We start from the raw sequence: 21,074 nt of genomic DNA, 5'->3' as shown, positions 1-21,074 counted from the left end.
CATGAGGTACCGTTGTTTCACCTGGCTGACAATTGTACTGGCTTACATGAGGCACTGTTGTTTCACCTGGCTGCCCAACTGTACTGACTTACATGAGGCACTGTTGTTTCACCTGGCTGACCAATTGTACTGACTTACATGAGGCACTGTTGTTTCACCTGGCTGCCCAATTGTACTGGCTTACATGAGGCACTGTTGTTTCACCTGGCTGACAATTGTACTGACTTACATGAGGCACTGTTGTTTCACCTGGTTGGCCAATTTTACTGACTTATATGAGGCACTGCACATGTTGTTTCACCTGGCTGACCAATTGTACTGACTTACATGAGGCACTGTTGTTTCACCTGGCTGACAATTGTACTGACTTACATGAGGCACTGTTGTTTCACCTGGTTGGCTAATTGTACTGACTTACATGAGGCACTGCACATGTTGTTTCACCTGGCTGACCAATAGTACTGACTTACATGAGGCACTGTTGTTTCACCTGGCTGACCAATTGTACTGGCTTACATGAGGCACTGTTGTTTCACCTGGCTGCCCAACTGTACTGACTTACATGAGGCACTGTTGTTTCACCTGGCTGACCAATTGTACTGACTTACATGAGGCACTGTTGTTTCACCTGGCTGACCAATTGCACTGGCTTACATGAGGCACTGTTGTTTCACCTGGCTGACCAATTGTACTGGCTTACATGAGGCACTGTTGTTTCACCTGGCTGACCAATTGTACTGACTTACATGAGGCACTGTTGTTTCACCTGGCTGACCAATTGCACTGGCTTACATGAGGCACTGTTGTTTCACCTGGCTGACCAATTGTACTGACTTACATGAGGCACTGTTGTTTCACCTGGCTGACCAATTGTACTGGCTTACATGAGGCACTGTTGTTTCACCTGGCTGGCCAATTGCAATCAAGGCATGGTTGATTTACATGTTAGCAGAAGAATATGTACTGTCTAAATAGGGCCCCTCGTACATACTGACCCCTCGTCAATAACCAATGATTAGGGTAGGATTTCTGTTATTTCCTATAGTCTGAAAAAACTATTTGGGACAGTGTTACACAAAAGTAAGAGTCCACAAGGAAATGTCCTAAAGCATTGATTTGGTTGGTTGGATAACTCACAACACCTACCACAACCTAACCCTAACCCTAACCCTGATCAGTCAGTTTTGTCATAACTTGTTGGTATATTCTATTGAGTTCTTCAGAGAGATGGAGTTTGGTTTTGAATGACAAGATCTAGGGGCCACTACATCTGGTGGTATTATCAGCTGAGCACAGGGACAGAAATGTTGCTGAATTCAGACATGGCTCCTGACGACACTCATGTTCATGTACTGGCTTACATGAGCTCCTGACGGCACTCATGTTCACATACTGGCTTACATGAGGTACTGTTGTTTCACCTGGCTGGCCCATTGTACTGACAGCTTTATGTGTAAATGTAACGTCTAAGTGATGTAAGTCTTCGGTTAAACCCACTTTTGTTAAACCCTGGGATGAGTATGAGAATTGTGGTAAACGTAGTCCATGTTGGCATTGAATTGTAGACTGCTGAATGGCATATACTTATAAAAACACAATCTCAGCCAGAATAAATCTCAACACCTACCACAACCGATGATGACAGATCCTGGATCTTGCTGCTGACATCATTGATGTTTGTCTTCATCTTGCCATAGGTCTCACTCTCACTGAAGGCATCGCAGATTGTCTGGAACCATTATCCCACACTGTCACATGTATGACCAAACTGATATCTTACAGCACATACAGCAATATACCCAAAACAACACTACTTCACAAAAATAAATGACAAGGCTCAAAATAATGTTCAAATTCATAAATTCTAAATTTATGAAAAAAAAGGACTGTCACATTTTCCTGTAAATGCTTGTACAGCTTTGAGGAATTTTGACACCACATGCCCTACCCCTCTCCCCGACTTCTTAATTTTTGCTGTGCCACATTCTAATCACCTAGATACTGAGTCTTAGAGACTGTTCATAATTAATGACACGGGATGATGATTTTAAGAGGGGGTCACTGGGGAGGTAGGAAGGGTCTGCAATTCTGCACATAAAAATAGTTAAAAATTATGCTTAAAAAAAATGGGAATGGTGGGGGTCATTTCTGTACATGACATGCAGGGGGGTGGGGCTTTGGGGAGAGGAGTGGGGAGTTACCTTTGTACACAAATATTAGGAGGAGTCATTCACTTTGTACATGCTTCTCCATAAAAATCATCACTATTCCTCCTAGCCATAAATTATGAATGGTCCCTTACATGAATGGTCCCTTACAGACCTGTATGTATATGCAGCTGGATGGTAATGAAAGCTGCAACATTTAATCCATGGTTAATCCTCAGCTAACAAGACATGAATAACTGCAAGCAATAGTTGCCACGTACCATTACTCTGATAGTGGTATGCAAGACATAAGGATCATAAGTTACCTCCACTTTGCCCCGACACTCTGCTTCCCTCCCTGGTACAATGGCCAGCGTAAGCACATAAAAATCTGCAGGATTGAAGTTTTGTGGGCACAGGAAGCCTTTGCTGCAGGAACCGAAGACCACATGACAGCTCAATAAATTTATAACATGAAATATTTAGATATTTATAATTTTTAACAGTATTCAGGAACTGTCACCTGTTTCAGGAGAGTAGTCTGTCACACAGACCCTGAAACAAATTTATCAAAGAAAACCCTTGCAAGCCTAGATAATGTGGTAATTCCAGATTGCCACAGTTTCTGAAAATTAAACAAGAGTCATCAGAAGATGACATATCCCCCCGGCCCCCACATAATTGAAAGGACAAATCATCCGACAGTTACTTATTGTGCTTTTAGACCAAGTCTGAATTGTTTCCATGGAATTCATGAAAAATATAAATGCCATATATCATTAATCAGAAAAAGTCATCATTTCAATATCTGTCTCGTATATCTGCCAAGATCTTTTGAAAGATATAAAATGGTTTTCAAGTTGTGCTCCAGAAACGAAGTCAGCAATGTGTTCATGGAACCGAGAAAATAATACATCATAAAAACCTGTAAATAGCAAAAGGCACCACTTTGGGGTCTGCCACACATATCTACCAATTAACACTGACAGATATTAAGAAGTTTTTGAGCTCTGCTCCGGAAACGAAACACACCTCTCACTTTTGAGAGTAAGTCAAAAACTTTTTCATGGAAACTGAGAAAATGATAAATCACTAAAACCTGTAAATAGCAAAAGGCACCACTTTAGGTTCTGATTGATATATCTACCTAGTTTTGCTGAAAAATATTGATTGGTGTTTTAGTTCTGCTGCAGAAACGAAGCCCATACCTCCATTTTGAGACTAAGTCTGAAATGTTTCCATGAAATCCCAGAAAATGATAAATCACAAAAACCTGTAAATAGCAAAAGGCACCACTCTGGGGTCTGCCACACATATCTACCAAATTTTACTGACAGAAATTTTGAAGTTTTAGAGTTCTGCTCTGGAAACGAAACACACCTCTCACTCTTGAGAGTAAGTCTGAAACGTTTACATGGAGACCAAGAAAATAATAAATCACAAAAACCTGTAAGTAGCAAAAGGCACCACTTTAGGTTCTGATTGATATATCAACCAAGTTTTGCAGAAAAATATTGAACGGTTTTTTAATTCTGCTCCGGAAACGAAGCCCATACCTCCATTTTGAGACTAAGTCTGAAACGTTTCCATAGAAACAGAGAAAATAATAAATCAGAAAAACCTGTAAATAGCAAAAGGCACCACTTTGGGGTCTGCTACATATATCTACCAAGTAACACTGACAGATATTAAGAAGTTTTTGAGTTCTGCTCCGGAAACGAACATACCTCTTACTTTTGAGATTAAGTCTGAATCGTTTCCATGGAAACCTAGAAACTAAGAAATCACAAAAACCTATAACTAGCAAATATCACCATTGCAGCTTCTGATTGGTATATCTACCAAGTTTTGCAGAAAAATATTGAACGGTTTTTGAGTTCTGCTCCGGAAACGAAGCCCATACCTCCATTTTGAGACTAAGTCCGAAGCATTTCCATGGAAACTGAGAAAATAATGCATCACAAAAACCTGTAAATAGCAAAGGGCACCACTTTGAGGTCTGAGACACATATCTACTAAGTTTTGCAGAAAAATATTGAATGGTTTTTGAGTTCTGCTCCAGAAACGAAGCCCGCACCACCATTAGACTAACATCAAAATGTTCTATGGAAAAACAAAAAAATAAAAATGCCAAAACTCTGTAAATAGCAAAAGGCACCACTGTAGGTTGAGATCATCATATCTATCAAGTTTGGTCTAAAAATATTGAACGGTTTCTGAGTTATGCACCGGAAACATTACATTACACCTGCATTAGATGCCGGGGGGATAAAAAGATTCAGTTCTATTTCATTTAGTTGCATGATTATAATTTAGGAACTGCTCATTTCAGAGTGAGTGAGTGAGTTGGGTTGGACACTGCTTTTAGCTATATTCCAGCAATATCACGAATACTCTTCACACATTGTACCCATGTGTGGAATCAAACCTTTGGCAACAGAATACTTTAACCACTAAGCTATGCCACCATCTCATTCATTTCAGAGGCTAGACGTTCTTCTAATAGGACAGGTGTGTGGCCACTTGTTATATACTATGGGGTGATGCCCATTTCTGGTGTCCCCGCCATGATATTGCTGGAATATTGCTAAAAGCAGCATAAAACTAAACTTACTCACTCACTCACTCACTCACTGTGCAGCACCCACTGACCTTGAGAAGAACTCAAATGCCTCTTTTGATGGCCCTATGAATGCTGTTCTCCCTTCTGCCAGCAGCAAAACCCTGAAACAATAATGATGAAACTGACATTATAATGTTCTGACAGAAAACGGTGGGTTATATTTCAAAAGTAAAATTTTCACTACATGTTGATTCCAGATGTTGAGTCCTCAAAACCTGACTCTACAGATTATTGTATGTTTCAGTTTTGGATATATTCTGTCATATTGATGGATAATCAGAGTGATTATTTGCCATGTTCTTGATTGTAGCATTGCATGGCACATGACAACATGCAGTTGTTCAAAAGACATGACATTGTTTTCACGCGATATTGTCTCTGGCACCATGCCAGGGCATGGTGGTCCAGCGGGATGCCAGGATCGAACCAACCTGTGCCTGGGTGAAAAAACCTTGAAGTCAACTTTGTGCGGCGATTTTCTCAGTGTTGGCACAATCTCTAAGGTACAGTACACAACTCCGAACACCCTACAAATCCATTGGTAAAGTTGGACAAAGTGTATGTCCCAGTCCCGTCCCAGCTGTGAATGGGTACCTTGTAAGGATGGAAAAGCCACATTAACTTGGTGTGCGTAGTGGCTTCATGAGTTGTACGCTCTACAATCTGCATGTCATCCAGTGATCAGGTAAAAAAGAAAACTCTTTGAGCATGTATTTGACTGGGATGGGCTACATCGCCATATATATAAATACCCATATATAGTCTGGTTCATAATTATTGAGAATTTTTCCTCTTACTTTGAGCTATCCTAACACCTCAACTGATTCACTGATACTTAAAACTAAGTAATGGTATAAGGGAGGGAACTCATCTTGGCCCACTGAGTATAGTACAATTAGAGTTACCTCCCCTGAATTTGTAGCAGACGTCATTTTCCTCAGCACTGTCAACAATGTCTGCTGAAGATAAAAGAAGGTTGATTTTTGAGTTGTGTAATCAAGGAATTGATGATGTAAATACATTGGCAGAGAGAACAGGAACTCTTCTTTCTACTGTGTATAGGATTAGGAAGAATTTTAAAGAGGGAAAGGATTTTGGGCACCAGAAAGGAGCAGGGAGACGCAGAAAATTGGACTTCTCAGATCGCGTCCGGCTGGGAATTTTAGCGTCTAAAAACCAAAGGGCAAGCATCTCCAACATCAGGTATGAAATGATAGAAAGGGGATCAACAGTTGTATCAAAATCTACAGTTAGAAGAAATTTGATTGATCTTGGATGGGAGAAAAAGACTGGAATTCCTTCTCCTCTCATGAAACAAGAACATAAAGACAGGCGTGTTGAGTGGTGTTTGGCACATGAAAACTTTGACTGGGAAAATGTGATTTTTACTGATGAAAGCTCAATATGGGTATATCCCAATAATGGGAAAATATGGACAAAGTCTGCGTCAGCACCGTTGTGTCGACGACCTAAATACAGCCCAAAGTTTCATGTATGGGGAGGGATATCCTTATTAGGAACGACCCCGCTGAGGGTGTTTGAGGGAAATCTGACAAGTCAACGCTAAACTAACATATTAGATAATTTTCTCCTTCCATGTGCACATGTGTTTTATGGAAATGACTGGATTTTGCAGCAAGATAATGATCCTAAACACACCGCAAAACATGCCAAGCAGTGGTTTCAGGACAAAAATGTGACTGCATTACCATTTCCTGCATATAGTCCTGACTTAAATCCCATTGAGAACATTTGGGGGATGATGAAGGGATGTGAGAATCAAAAGGGGTTGACAAAAATTGAAGACATGAAAAGAGAAGTGGTCCGATACTGGGACAGCATAACTCACGAGACACTAACCTCTCTGATAGGAAGTATGCTTACCCGTCTTAGATTGTGCCGTGAAGCTCAAGGAGACTTGATAAAATATTAAATTGTTACCTACACAACATGAAAAGGTCAGTTCACTTTCACAATACATTCAATTTTATCTGATTTGTTCTCGTTTAATAATATGAAATGCTTTAGCTATTCTCAATAATTTTGAACCATACTGTATATATATATATATATTTACTATGGTGATCCTCAGCCAAAGGCAACAGGAAAAGGCATCCAGTTCCAAAGGGTGAACATACATCTCATACACTCACTTCTAATTCCCATGAGAGAAATAACACATACTCGTCAAACATGGCAAAGACTTCTGATGACGGCTGGTGAATGGTACATAAGATTGTTCGGCCCTTGGACGCCATCGTCTGAAGAGTCTGGACAATACTCTGAGCCATGAAGGAGTCCAGTCCAGATGTCGGCTCATCACAGAACATAAGTGGGGGGTTGGTGAGCACCTAAACAGATATTTCAATCAAAGTTGGCATGTTGAATTTTTGTCACACAAATATTCTTCAACATAACATAAAACTGGTGTGGAAGGTTTTCTTAAGTCTGAAGCAGATATTATGATCCACAGAATAACAGGTGGCAGTAAAAGGTACACACTATTAATCAAAGGTCACACATTGTAGCCACAGGTCACATACTGTAGCCACATGTCACATTTTGTAGTCAAAGGTGGCATGTTGTAGCCACAGGTCACATATTGTAGTTACAGATCACATACTGTAGCCTACAGTCACACGTGCCACAGGTCACATACTGTAGCCACAGGTCACATATTGTAGCCACAGATCACATAGCGTCATGACACATTGTAGGAACAGATAATAACAGGTGGGGAGACAAGTATGATTGGCCCTAATAACAGAGAGAAGTATGATCAGAAGAAATAACAGATGATGGAACAAATTGCAATACTCTGAAGCTAAAGAACTTGGAACTACAGAACTGATCAATGTCTGAAGACAATTCTCACCTCAGAAGCAAAGGACAACCTCTTCTTCTCACCACCAGAGATGCCCTTGGTGCGTCCCGGTGTCCCTACTTGTGTGTCTGCACACTTGCTCAGTCCCATCTGAAGGCAATTAATTGCAAAGTTCCTGGTGAAGAACTGGCATACATTTATTGAAAGGTGCACTAATCTTGACCAATTCCCCAGGTTACTGCGTCTGCTATTGTTTTGATTTTCCATGGATATCTGAATCCATCAATATTCACACAAAGGAACAATATCCCATAAATCCAAAGCTGAAAAAGAAATGTGACTCATGCAGCATGTCTTTTAACATTTCAATATTAGAATATATTAGTCACGTTTTAGGATTTTATAACTCTTGATAGTTCCTCAACAGATCACATAACTTCAGTGCCTGAAAGCCTTCAAGGCTTGTGGCTCTTTTGAGTTTTGAGGATATGAACAGATATATAATATGCACACACAATTTCTGTTTGCTAAAGTTAATAATTGTATATACATATTTACCTAAGTGGATTTTTGAATGACTATCAACTAAACCAGATAGTCTGAGAGCTTGATCTTGTTTGTCAAACCTAAAACATCAGGGCTCACTTGCACAAAACGATCTTAGCGCTACGACTATCGTAAACCTATGTAGGAGAATGGGAGTTACAATCATTGTAGCGCTAAGATCGCTTTGTGCAAGTGAGCCCAGGGCTGTTTCATACCAGCTCTAACACCCACACTGAGTTTGGTAAAAAACATTTAGTTTTATCTTGGTTATATCATTTAGTTATATTCCTGGCCTGCCTTGGAATATTGTTTACGACTGGAAATGATTAACCCCTGAAACACCTAAACAGGCTTCTGAAAAATAACATTTTATTGCACATTATAACTCAGCATGTTGGTGGACGTGTACACTAATTTTTCAATGCTTAATCTACTGGTGCTCACCTCTGTAATCACCTCCTCCACCCGCTGTAACCGTGCTTTCTTCTTCAGGCTCTTGTCCATCCTCAGTAGGGCCTGGAAGTGAGTGAGTGAGTGAGTGAGTGAGTGAGTGAGTGAGTGAGTGAGTGAGTGAGTGAGTGAGTGAGTGAGTGAGTACTAGTGAAATACCACAGCATTTGTAGATGGCTCTGTATACAGTAATGCAATCCAAGAATTAGGCATTTTTTTTTCTTACCACCATTTTAGTAACCTTTTTAAACCTTTACTAAAATCGAAACATTTTGTGAAAATCTATGCATTTCTTTGCTAGGTGGCCGCTATTTTCACATACACCGAACTTAAACAGACCAAACCAAAGGCCTTGTACCGACCGCAATATGTACTGTACAGTGGTAAGAGCATACAGTCTTAATCCTATGTGTGAGTGAGTTAGTGAGTAGATGACTAAACTGGTGAGTCTGTGAGCTAATCAGTGAATGAGTCAGTGCGGGTTTATGCCGCTTTCACAATCTTCCAGCAATATCACAGTACGGGACACCAGTATTCCAGCTATGCCACAGTGAGGGACACCAGTATTCCAGCTATACCACATTGGGGGGGCACCAGTATTCCAGCTATACCACTGCGGGGGACACCAGTATTCCAGCTATACCACAGTGGGGGACACCAGTATTCCAGCTATACCACAGTAGGGGACACCAGTATTCCAGTTATACCACAGTGGGGACACCAGTATTCCAGTTATACCACAGTGGGGGACACCAGTATTCCAGTTATACAAGCGTGGGGGACACCAGTATTCCAGTTATACCACAGTAGGGGACACCAGTATTCCAGTTATACCACAGTGGGGGACACCAGTATTCCAGTTATACCACAGTGGGGGACACCAGTATTCCAGTTATACCACAGTGGGGGACACCAGTATTCCAGTTATACCACAGTGGGGACACCAGTATTCCAGCTATACCACCACCACGGGGGACACCAGTATTCCAGCCATACCACAGTGGGGGACACCAGTATTCCAGTTATACAAGCGTGGGGGACACCAGTATTCCAGTTACACCACAGTGGGGGACACCAGTATTCCAGCTATACCACAGTAGGGGACACCAGTATTCCAGTTATACCACAGTGGGGACACCAGTATTCCAGTTATACCACAGTGGGGGACACCAGTATTCCAGTTATACAAGCGTGGGGGACACCAGTATTCCAGTTATACCACAGTGGGGGACACCAGTATTCCATTTATACAAGCTTGGGGGACACCAGTATTCCTGTTATACCACAGTGGGGACACCAGTATTCCAGCTGTACCACCACCACGGGGGACACCAGTATTCCAGCCATACCACAGTGGGGACACCAGTATTCCAGCTATACCACCACGGGGGACACCAGTATTCCAGTTATACCACAGTAGGGGACACCAGTATTCCAATTATACCACAGTGGGGGACACCAGTATTCCAGTTATACCACAGTGGGGACACCAGTATTCCAGCAATACCACCACGGGGGACACCAGTATTCCAGTTATACCACAGTGGGGGACACCAGTATTCCAGTTATAACACAGTGGGGGACACCAGTATTCCAGTTATACCACAGTGGGGACACCAGTATTCCAGCTATACCACCACGGGGGACACCAGTATTCCAGTTATACCACAGTGGGGACACCAGTATTCCAGCTATACCACCACGGGGGACACCAGTATTCCAGTTATACCACAGTGGGGGACACCAGTATTCCAGCTATACCACAGTAGGGGACACCAGAAATGGTCTTCACATACTGCACCTATGTGGAGAATCAAACCTTGGTCTTTGGCAAGACGAACGAATTGAAGACACAGTTATAATGCAGGGTTGGACTTACTTTAATAGAGTGTAGTGATATTGAAAAGACAATTTGATACATGAGGAGATGGTTCATCAGCCTCGATACAGAGACTGTTACCAGGAGAAGTTAGATCCAGGACAAAGTCTTACACCTTAGACGCAGAATCTAATAGTTTCAAATTGCTTTTGCAGGCTCCACAATGTACAATTGAGCCATAATCTAGTGTAGAACATATAAGTGATCTGTATAAGTGAAGAAGGTAGTTTGGTCCCGTCCCCACTTTGAGTAGGAAACAACTTTTACCAGATCAACTGCCCTCAGGCATTTAGCTTTAAGGGACGTAATATGTGGCAGAGAGCTTAAATTTGAGTCGAAAATAACACCCAAGAACTTGGCCTCCCTTACAACTTTGATGCGTGCGCCATTTAAAGACAGTTCAGGGTCTTTATGCAGTTTGCATTTACAGCAGAAATGCATACAATTAGTTTTGCACACCATTTATTTATTTGGTTTAAACACAACAGCTGTTGACATACAATAGTACGTATATTTTTACCACAACAAGAAATATTAAAATCAGCCACAAATGGTGATCCATCAATTGAATCATTTAAATCCTTTGATAAACTGTTGATTGTGATACTAATGACAGATAAAATGCAATGATCAGACCGGGTAGAACCCACTCAGACTTGAAATTGCCTGTCGTTTAAATGGTTGAATATTACTTGAGGCAAACATCCTCATAATCAAAAGTCATGTAAATCTTTCAAAATTCAATGTTTTCATGACAAGTTGTACATTTATTCCACATCAAAAATGATCGACAATGCATGTTGTTTACTAACTATGGAATTCTTAGCTAAAGATTCTGAATGCCTTTAATGATTGATCATACTTCTGTTTTTACAGAAAACACATTGTATATCTGTTATTAGGTTATTGGCTTCCAAGTTGAAAACAAGTCTATTATTAATCATGCGTTCCATGGTTTTGCAAATGAAGCTAGTTAGTGACATGGAGTTGTCAAAATGTCATCAAAAATATGTAAGAGTGTCTCCAAACATGAGTCTGACAAGCGTTTCACGAACTGATAATGTATATCATGAGGTCCAGATGCAATATTGTGAGCCTGATCAAGAACAGTATGAAGCTCATGTATCTAAAAGGTTTCATTGTAGTCTTTCACATCAAATGAACTGAAATTAATAGATTTCTTTTTTTTTGCTGTTTTTGATATTTTTGATTTTCTGGTATATACTTAGATGGGGAAGAATGTTTGGCCAACGGTTTACCAAGTTTATTTGGAACACCTGATTCATTAGTCAGTAATTTGTTCCCATCTTTCAGATGGTTAATGGATTTAGAGGATTTGCCCTTGATTTTTTTAATCATATTCCACACCTTTGATATCGGCATGTGCGAAATAATCCTTGATACATTGTGTCACCAAGATTGCTGTTTACTTTGCTTCAAAGTACTGCATGCTTTAGTGTTAATAATTCATACTTCGTCTAAATTGTGGACCATAGGATGGTGACAGAAGTAATGTTCAGCTTTCTTCTGTGCCTTGTAAATAAGTAAATTTAAGTATGCGCACCATCATTATAAATGCATAATTTATCATTTGAGATGGAATCCTCCATTAATTTAACATTAGCGCTTGTATCAATACCTCCCAACAGTGGGTTGTGGCCATTCAAGTCACCCATGATTAGACAGGATTTATGTGGTTGATCATACAGAACTTGCAGATCCATAAGGTGAACAGTTGATGAAGGCGAGATGTGCAAAGAACACAACCTGTAATGTAAGTCAAGCTGCAATGACTTCAGATTTGTCTGAAGTGGAATAGAGCTATGGATAATGTTGTTCCCCATCAAGATTGATGCTCCAACAGAAGATCGATCACCACGAGGAGAAAAACAATGATATGCAATGAACTGATGTAGGTCAAAATTATCTGTCTGCTTTAGACAGGTTTCACGTATACTCAACTCTGATGAGTTAGAATCTTGGACTAATAACTGTGTAAAGGTTATAAAGCCCTCATGCAGTCCTCTACAGTTACACTGGATTAAAGAAGAAAGTATCATTTCTTCAGAGGATGAACAAGATAACGACCCCTCACCTTCATTGAGGGAGACAAGCTATGTGTCCTATCATGACCATGGTCAGACACATCCAAGTGATAATGAGATGCAAACTTATGAAAAAAGCTGGAGCTGATCATTTGTACCTTTTGGGGTTCTGTTACTTTGATTCTTTTTGCACTTTCATTGTTTATTTTGGATTTGTTCCTTGTTAGTTGCTTTACATTTGTTTCTGGTTGAGATGATGATTTCTGAGATGTCGATGCATCCTTCTAAGACAATATCTTAAAATGTATGGAATAAGGTTTGTAAAATAGAGGTCATTTGGGTGACCTTGCCAGGATTTCAACTGATAGCAATGTAAGACTGGGAGTCATCATTCACGTCACATGTAGTTAGTCTGACATCCTCTTGTACTGCATGAAACATGTTGAGGTTTGGTGACTGGAGATACACAGAAGTAAGTGAGCAGCAAAGTAAGTCAGGCCCGATGGTTCTTGAGCAAGAACAATCTTCTTTGCTTCTACAAATAAAATGTTGCTTTTGTGCTTCACACATGATATCTTACATGGGTTTCCAAGTAGGACATTCTTTAGAGGGATGACAACCAGGACCATTAACACATAATGAGGGTATGTCACAGGGTTCAATTTATGCATGATCCCGCACACCGATGACAAGCTGCTTAATTATGGCACAGTTATTTTTGGCAAGTATAACATCTCAAGGGAGTGTCCACCCTCAAGTTGCCACACACAGCTTTCAAAGATTTTGGATGCATGGAAAGGCAGGAAGTAAAAAGACAAGTGTTGTTTTTTTGTGACTTCATCATCCTTTTTCACAGAGGAACATTTAACACTAGCATCTCCTTGTGAGCATAATTCTTTCATGACGTCATCTTCAGAAAGACAACGTCCAATGTCATGGACAATGCCTTTACTAGGATTAAGTGATCTGTGAGGAGAATCCTCAACACGAACACTTGCTAAAGATTTGGTTGAAAGTAGGATCTGCAGTTGGATCTGTTTCCTGCAGTTAATTAACACAGAACCAGCTTTTTAACTTCCTTTACCTTGCTAGCTAGACCTTCAATACCTCTTGCAACTGCAAATGGATTTAACCTTAGAGGACTAGCATCAGGTGCTGACATGACAATGAAACATGGCCAAAGTTTCGGTGTTGATGACAGCTACAGGAGCCTCATCCTCCAACGAGAATGAATCCTCAGACTCATGGATATGTTTTTTATGTGGGAGTACCACGGTTGAACAAAATATATGCTGGACAAAAATAGTTAGGAATATATGTAAATTTTGAAATTCTGAATAATGATCTTTTTGTTCATTTACATACTAATAAAATATCAATCCTAAAAATGTCAATATCCCAAACTTATTTTGTCCAGTATATATGATTCACCCTCCATTAAGTGTCAACAAGGATGATGCCTCATGTCTGCGGATCTCCAGCAGATGGCACCCAGGACACTTGTAGGGTATGCTCAAGCGGGAAAATATCTTAAAGATGGACCCTACCAGATTGGTCCATGATTCATCGCCTTCTGGGTATTTAGACTCTAGCAGTGTTTACCCTAGACATGAAAATTTAGGAATCATCGTGACTCCCTGGTGTTGACAAGAGTGGGAGTCATGGACATGTTTTGGGGAGTCAACTCCAGTATAGAACTTTCATCAACACATCAACTATGATTGTTGAATAATGATTAAAAACAAGGGAAAGCAGGCCAGGTTTTCAATCTTGGATATTGATGTGTAATGATTTTGCAAAGATGCATGCAAAACATCACATTGTCAGGCACATCAGCCCATGACTGGCTGTGTCTGTTTATTGCCAACTGAGGCCCTAGAGGGTTCATCTGTCAGGATGTACTGAGACATTTTTGCTGGCAATCTACATTTGTGGGATGATATTTCGACAGCATTAAAGCTTGATCTTTAACAATCTTTGAGTTGAATGTATATAACTATATAGTGGTTAAGATTTTGCTTTTCTCTTTTACACCACACTCATCATTATTCAAGCTATATGTTAGTGGTCTGTAAATAATTGAGTAAGGACCAGACAATCCAGTGATGAACAGCATGAGCATTAATTTACACAAAAAATGGATACAATGACATGTGTTAACCAAGTCAGCAAGTCTGACCGCCAAGTCCTGTTAGTCACTTCTTACAAGACAAGAATTGGGTTACTTCGACCAATCCTAACCCAGATTTTCATGATCTTCTGACAGATAAGAACAGATAACCTGGATTTTCATGATCTTCTGATAAATAAGAACAGATTACTCTGGGTACATCTTGATATTGTTTCCACAGTGTCTTTCATACTGTCGTCTTGATAATCTATCATGCTGGGTGATATGACAATACGTACCCTGAAGACGAGTTGTTCTCTGACAGTCAGTGTTCCCAGGAACAGTTCATCCTGCTGTACGTAGGCGGAGATGTTCTTTATGCCACTCCCAACATCTACTCCATTCACTTTTATCCCTCCTTCTACGATATACTGCACAATGTTTCGGCCAGTCAGGACGTTCATCAGTGTTGACTTGCCAGCGCCACTACAATGAAATAATAGTCTATTAGTCACTGATCTGAAGGTATGGTAGAGTCGGATAACCTAAAGGCTACAGTGATCGTAAGCCTATGGTAAAGTAGATAAGGTCACCCAAGCACTAGAGTGATCATGAGTCTATGGTAAAGTAGATAAGGTCACGAAAACACTATGATGATCATAAGTCTATGGTAAAGTAGATGAGGTAACACAAGCACTATGATGATCACAAGTCTATGGTAAAGTAGATGAGGTCACCCAAGCACTATGATGATCATAAGTCTATGGTAAAGTAGATGAGGTCACGAAAACACTATGATGATCATAAGTCTATGGTAAAGTAGATGAGGTAACACAAGCACTATGATGATCATAAGTCCATGGTAAAGTAGATAAGGTCACCCAAGCACTAGAGTGATCATGAGTCTATGGTAAAGTAGATAAGGTCACGAAAACACTATGATGATCATAAGTCTATGGTAAAGTAGATGAGGTAACACAAGCACTATGATGATCATAAGTCCATGGTAAAGTAGATAAGGTCACGAAAACACTATGATGATCATAAGTCTATGGTAAAGTAGATGAGGTAACACAAGCACTATGATGATCATAAGAATATGGTAAAGTAGATAAGGTCACCCAAGCACTATGATGATCATAAGCCTATGGTAAAGTAGATGAGGTCACGAAAACACTATGATGATCATAAGTCTATGGTAAAGTAGATGAGGTAACACAAGCACTATGATGATCATAAGTCTATGGTAAAGTAGATGAGGTCACCCAAGCACTATGATGATCATAAGCCTATGGTAAAGTAGATAAGGTCACCCAAGCACTATGATGATCATGAGTCTATGGTAAAGTAGATAAGGTCACGAAAACACTATGATGATCATAAGTCTATGGTAAAGTAGATGAGGTAACACAAGCACTATGATGATCATAAGAATATGGTAAAGTAGATAAGGTCACCCAAGCACTATGATGATCATAAGCCTATGGTAAAGTAGATGAGGTCACGAAAACACTATGATGATCATAAGTCTATGGTAAAGTAGATGAGGTAACACAAGCACTATGATGATCATAAGTCTATGGTAAAGTAGATGAGGTCACCCAAGCACTATGATGATCATAAGCCTATGGTAAAGTAGATAAGGTCACCCAAGCACTATGATGATCATAAGTCTATGGTAAAGTAGATGAGGTAACACAAGCACTATGATGATCATAAGTCCATGGTAAAGTAGATAAGGTCACCCAAGCACTATGATGATCATGAGTCTATGGTAAAGTAGATAAGGTCACGAAAACACTATGATGATCATAAGTCTATGGTAAAGTAGATGAGGTAACACAAGCACTATGATGATCATAAGTCCATGGTAAAGTAGATAAGGTCACCCAAGCACTAGAGTGATCATGAGTCTATGGTAAAGTAGATAAGGTCACGAAAACACTATGATGATCATAAGTCTATGGTAAAGTAGATGAGGTAACACAAGCACTATGATGATCATAAGCCTATGGTAAAGTAGATGAGGTAACACAAGCACTATGATGATCATAAGAATATGGTAAAGTAGATAAGGTCACCCAAGCACTATGATGATCATAAGCCTATGGTAAAGTAGATGAGGTAACACAAGCACTATGATGATCATAAGTCTATGGTAAAGAAGACAAGGTCACGAAAACACTATGATGATCATAAGTCTATGGTAAAGTAGATATGGTCACCCAAGCACTAGGATGATCATGAGTGTATGGTAAAGTAGATAAGGTCACCCAAGCACTAGAGTGATCATGAGTCTATGGTAAATTAGATGAGGTCACCCAAGCACTATGATGATCATAAGTCTATGGTAAAGTAGATGAGGTAACACAAGCACTATGATGATCATAAGTCCATGGTAAAGTAGATAAGGTCACCCAAGCACTATGATGATCATAAGCCTATGGTAAAGTAGATAAGGTCACCCAAGCACTATGATGATCATAAGCCTATGGTAAAGAAGACAAGGTCACGAAAACACTATGATGATCATAAGTCTATGGTAAAGTAGATATGGTCACGAAAACACTATGATGATCATAAGCCTATGGTAAAGAAGATGAGGTCACCCAAGCACTATGATGATCATAAGTCTATGGTAAAGAAGATGAGGTCACTCAAGCACTATGATGATCATAAGTCTATGGTAAAGTAGATAAGGTCACCCAAGCACTATGATGATCATAAGCCTATGGTAAAGAAGACAAGGTCACGAAAACACTATGATGATCATAAGTCTATGGTAAAGTAGATATGGTCACGAAAACACTATGATGATCATAAGCCTATGGTAAAGAAGATGAGGTCACCCAAGCACTATGATGATCATAAGCCTATGGTAAAGAAGATGAGGTCACCCAAGCACTATGATGATCATAAGCCTATGGTAAAGAAGATGAGGTCACCCAAGCACTATGATGATCATAAGTCTATGGTAAAGTAGATAAGGTCACGAAAACACTATGATGATCATAAGTCTATGGTAAAGTAGATAAGGTCACCCAAGCACTATGACGATCATAAGTCTATGGTAAAGTAGATAAGGTCACCCAAGCACTAGGATGATCATAAGCCTATGGTAAAGTAGATAAGGTCACCCAAGCACTATGACGATCATAAGTCTATGGTAAAGTAGATAAGGTCACCCAAGCACTAGGATGATCATAAGCCTATGGTAAAGTAGATAAGGTCACCCAAGCACTATGATGATCATAAGCCTATGGTAAAGTAGATAAGGTCACCCAAGCACTATGATGATCATAAGCCTATGGTAAAGTAGATAAGGTCACCCAAGCACTATGACGATCATAAGTCTATGGTAAAGTAGATAAGGTCACCCAAGCACTAGGATGATCATAAGTCTATGGTAAAGTAGATGAGGTCACCCAAGCACTATGATGATCATAAGTCTAAGGTAAAGTAGATAAGGTCACCCAAGCACTATGACGATCATAAGTCTATGGTAAAGTAGATAAGGTCACCCAAGCACTAGAGTGATCATAAGTCTATGGTAAAGTAGATAAGGTCACCCAAGCACTAGGATGATCATAAGTCTATGGTAAAGTAGATAAGGTCACCCAAGCACTATGACGATCATAAGTCTATGGTAAAGTAGATAAGGTCACCCAAGCACAAGAGTGATCATAAGTCTATGGTAAAGTAGATAAGGTCACCCAAGCACTAGGATGATCATAAGCCTTTGGTAAAGTAGATAAGGTCACCCAAGCACTAGGATGATCATGAGTCTATGGTAAATTAGATGAGGTCACCCAAGCAATATGATGATCATAAGTCTATGGTAAAGTAGATAAGGTCACACAAGCACTATGATGATCACAAGCCTACGGTAAATTAGATGAGGTCACCCAAGCACTATGACGATCATAAGTCTATGGTAAAGTAGATAAGGTCACCCAAGCACTAGAGTGATGATAAGTCTATGGTAAAGTAGATAAGGTCACCCAAGCACTAGAGTGATCATGAGTCTATGGTAAAGTAGATGAGGTCACCCAAGAAATATGATGATCAATAGTCTATTGTAAAGTAGATAAGGTCACCCAAGCACTAGAGTGATCATAAGCCTTTGGTAAAGTAGATATGGTCACCCAAGCACTAGGATGATCATGAGTGTATGGTAAAGTAGATAAGGTCACCCAAGCACTAGAGTGATCATGAGTCTATGGTAAATTAGATGAGGTCACCCAAGCAATATGATGATCATAAGTCTATGGTAAAGTAGATGAGGTAACACAAGCACAATGACGATCATAAGTCTATGGTAAAGTAGATGAGGTCACCCAAGCACTAGGATGATCATAAGTCTATGGTAAAGTAGATGAGGTCACCCAAGCACTAGGATGATCATAAGTCTATGGTAAAGTAGATAAGGTCACCCAAGCACTAGAGTGATCAATAGTCTATGGTAAAGTAGATAAGGTCACGAAAACACTATGATGATCATGAGTCTATGGTAAAGTAGATAAGGTCACCCAAGCACTATGATGATCATGAGCCTATGGTAAAGTAGATGAGGTCACCCAAGCACTAGAGTGATCATAAGTCTATTGTAAAGTAGATAAGGTCACCCAAGCACTATAATGATCATAAGCCTATGGTAAATTAGATGAGGTCAGCCAAGCACTATGATGATCATAAGCCTATGGTAAAGTAGATAAGGTCAGCCAAGCACTAGAGTGATCATGAGTCTATGGTAAAGTAGATGAGGTCACCCAAGCACTATGATGATCATAAGTCTATGGTAAAGTTGATGAGGTCACCCAAGCACTAGAGTGATCATAAGCATATGGTAAAGTAGATGAGGTCACCCAAGCACTAGAGTGATCATAAGTCTATGGTAAAGTTGATGAGGTCACCCAAGCACTTGGATGATCATGAGTCTATGGTAAAGTAGATGAGGTCAGCCAAGCACTATGACGATCACAAGCCTATGGTAAAGTAGATGAGGTCAGCAAAGCACTAGAGTGATCACAAGCCTATGGTAAAGTAGATGAGGTCAGCAAAGCACTAGAGTGATCATAAGTCTATGGTAAAGTAGATAAGGTCACCCAAGCACTAGAGTGATCATAAGTCTATGGTAAATTAGATGAGGTCACCCAAGCACTATGATGATCATAAGCCTATGGTAAATTAGATGAGGTCACCCAAGCACTATGATGATCATAAGTCTATGGTAAAGTAGATGAGGTCACCCAAGCACTAGAGTGATCATAAGTCTATGGTAAAGTAGATGAGGTCACCCAAGCACCATGATGATCATGAGTCTATGGTAAGGTAGATAAGGTCAGCCAAGCACTAGAGTGATCATAAGTCTATGGTAAAGTAGATTAGGTCACACAAGCACTATGATGATCATGAGTCTATGGTAAAGTAGGCAAGGTCACCCAAGCACTATGATGATCATGAGTCTATGGTAAAGTAGATAAGGTCACCCAAGCACTATGATGATCATAAGCCTATGGTAACTTAGATGAGGTCACCCAAGCAATATGATGATCACTAGTCTATGGTAAAGTAGATAAGGTCACCCAAGCACTATGATGATCATAAGCCTATGGTAAAGTAGATAAGGTCACCCAAGCACTATGATGATCATAAGTCTATGGTAAAGTTGATGAGGTCACCCAAGCACTAGAGTGATCATAAGCATATGGTAAAGTAGATGAGGTCACCCAAGCACTAGAGTGATCATAAGTCTATGGTAAAGTTGATGAGGTCACCCAAGCACTTGGATGATCATGAGTCTATGGTAAAGTAGATGAGGTCAGCCAAGCACTATGACGATCACAAGCCTATGGTAAAGTAGATGAGGTCAGCAAAGCACTAGAGTGATCACAAGCCTATGGTAAAGTAGATGAGGTCAGCAAAGCACTAGAGTGATCATAAGTCTATGGTAAAGTAGATAAGGTCACCCAAGCACTAGAGTGATCATAAGTCTATGGTAAATTAGATGAGGTCACCCAAGCACTATGATGATCATAAGCCTATGGTAAATTAGATGAGGTCACCCAAGCACTATGATGATCATAAGTCTATGGTAAAGTAGATGAGGTCACCCAAGCACTAGAGTGATCATAAGTCTATGGTAAAGTAGATGAGGTCACCCAAGCACCATGATGATCATGAGTCTATGGTAAGGTAGATAAGGTCAGCCAAGCACTAGAGTGATCATAAGTCTATGGTAAAGTAGATTAGGTCACACAAGCACTATGATGATCATGAGTCTATGGTAAAGTAGGCAAGGTCACCCAAGCACTATGATGATCATGAGTCTATGGTAAAGTAGATAAGGTCACCCAAGCACTATGATGATCATAAGCCTATGGTAACTTAGATGAGGTCACCCAAGCAATATGATGATCACTAGTCTATGGTAAAGTAGATAAGGTCACC

General features: G+C 40.0%; 1 protein-coding gene across 2 annotated transcripts in view; it reads right to left on the bottom strand.

Annotated features, from left to right (window-relative positions):
* LOC137256058 (protein white-like) overlaps window positions 1–21,074 on the bottom strand; it is a 71,718-nt gene that overhangs the window by 20,483 nt on the left and 30,161 nt on the right. For both annotated transcript variants that reach the window (XM_067793739.1, XM_067793740.1), the window contains exons 4-10: window positions 14,924–15,110; window positions 8,585–8,656; window positions 7,646–7,744; window positions 6,955–7,121; window positions 4,800–4,871; window positions 2,474–2,576; window positions 1,628–1,729 (exon numbers count right to left, since the gene is read on the bottom strand). In XM_067793739.1, the coding sequence (XP_067649840.1) occupies window positions 1,628–1,729; window positions 2,474–2,576; window positions 4,800–4,871; window positions 6,955–7,121; window positions 7,646–7,744; window positions 8,585–8,656; window positions 14,924–15,110 (802 nt within the window). The remainder of the gene's footprint in view (window positions 1–1,627; window positions 1,730–2,473; window positions 2,577–4,799; window positions 4,872–6,954; window positions 7,122–7,645; window positions 7,745–8,584; window positions 8,657–14,923; window positions 15,111–21,074) is intronic.

Source organism: Haliotis asinina, chromosome 11 (genome assembly GCF_037392515.1).
Source record: "Haliotis asinina isolate JCU_RB_2024 chromosome 11, JCU_Hal_asi_v2, whole genome shotgun sequence".
Taxonomy (NCBI): Eukaryota; Metazoa; Mollusca; class Gastropoda; order Lepetellida; family Haliotidae; genus Haliotis; species Haliotis asinina.
The sequence above is the reverse complement of the archived record's forward strand: the minus strand, read 5'-3'. Positions and strand labels throughout refer to the sequence as shown.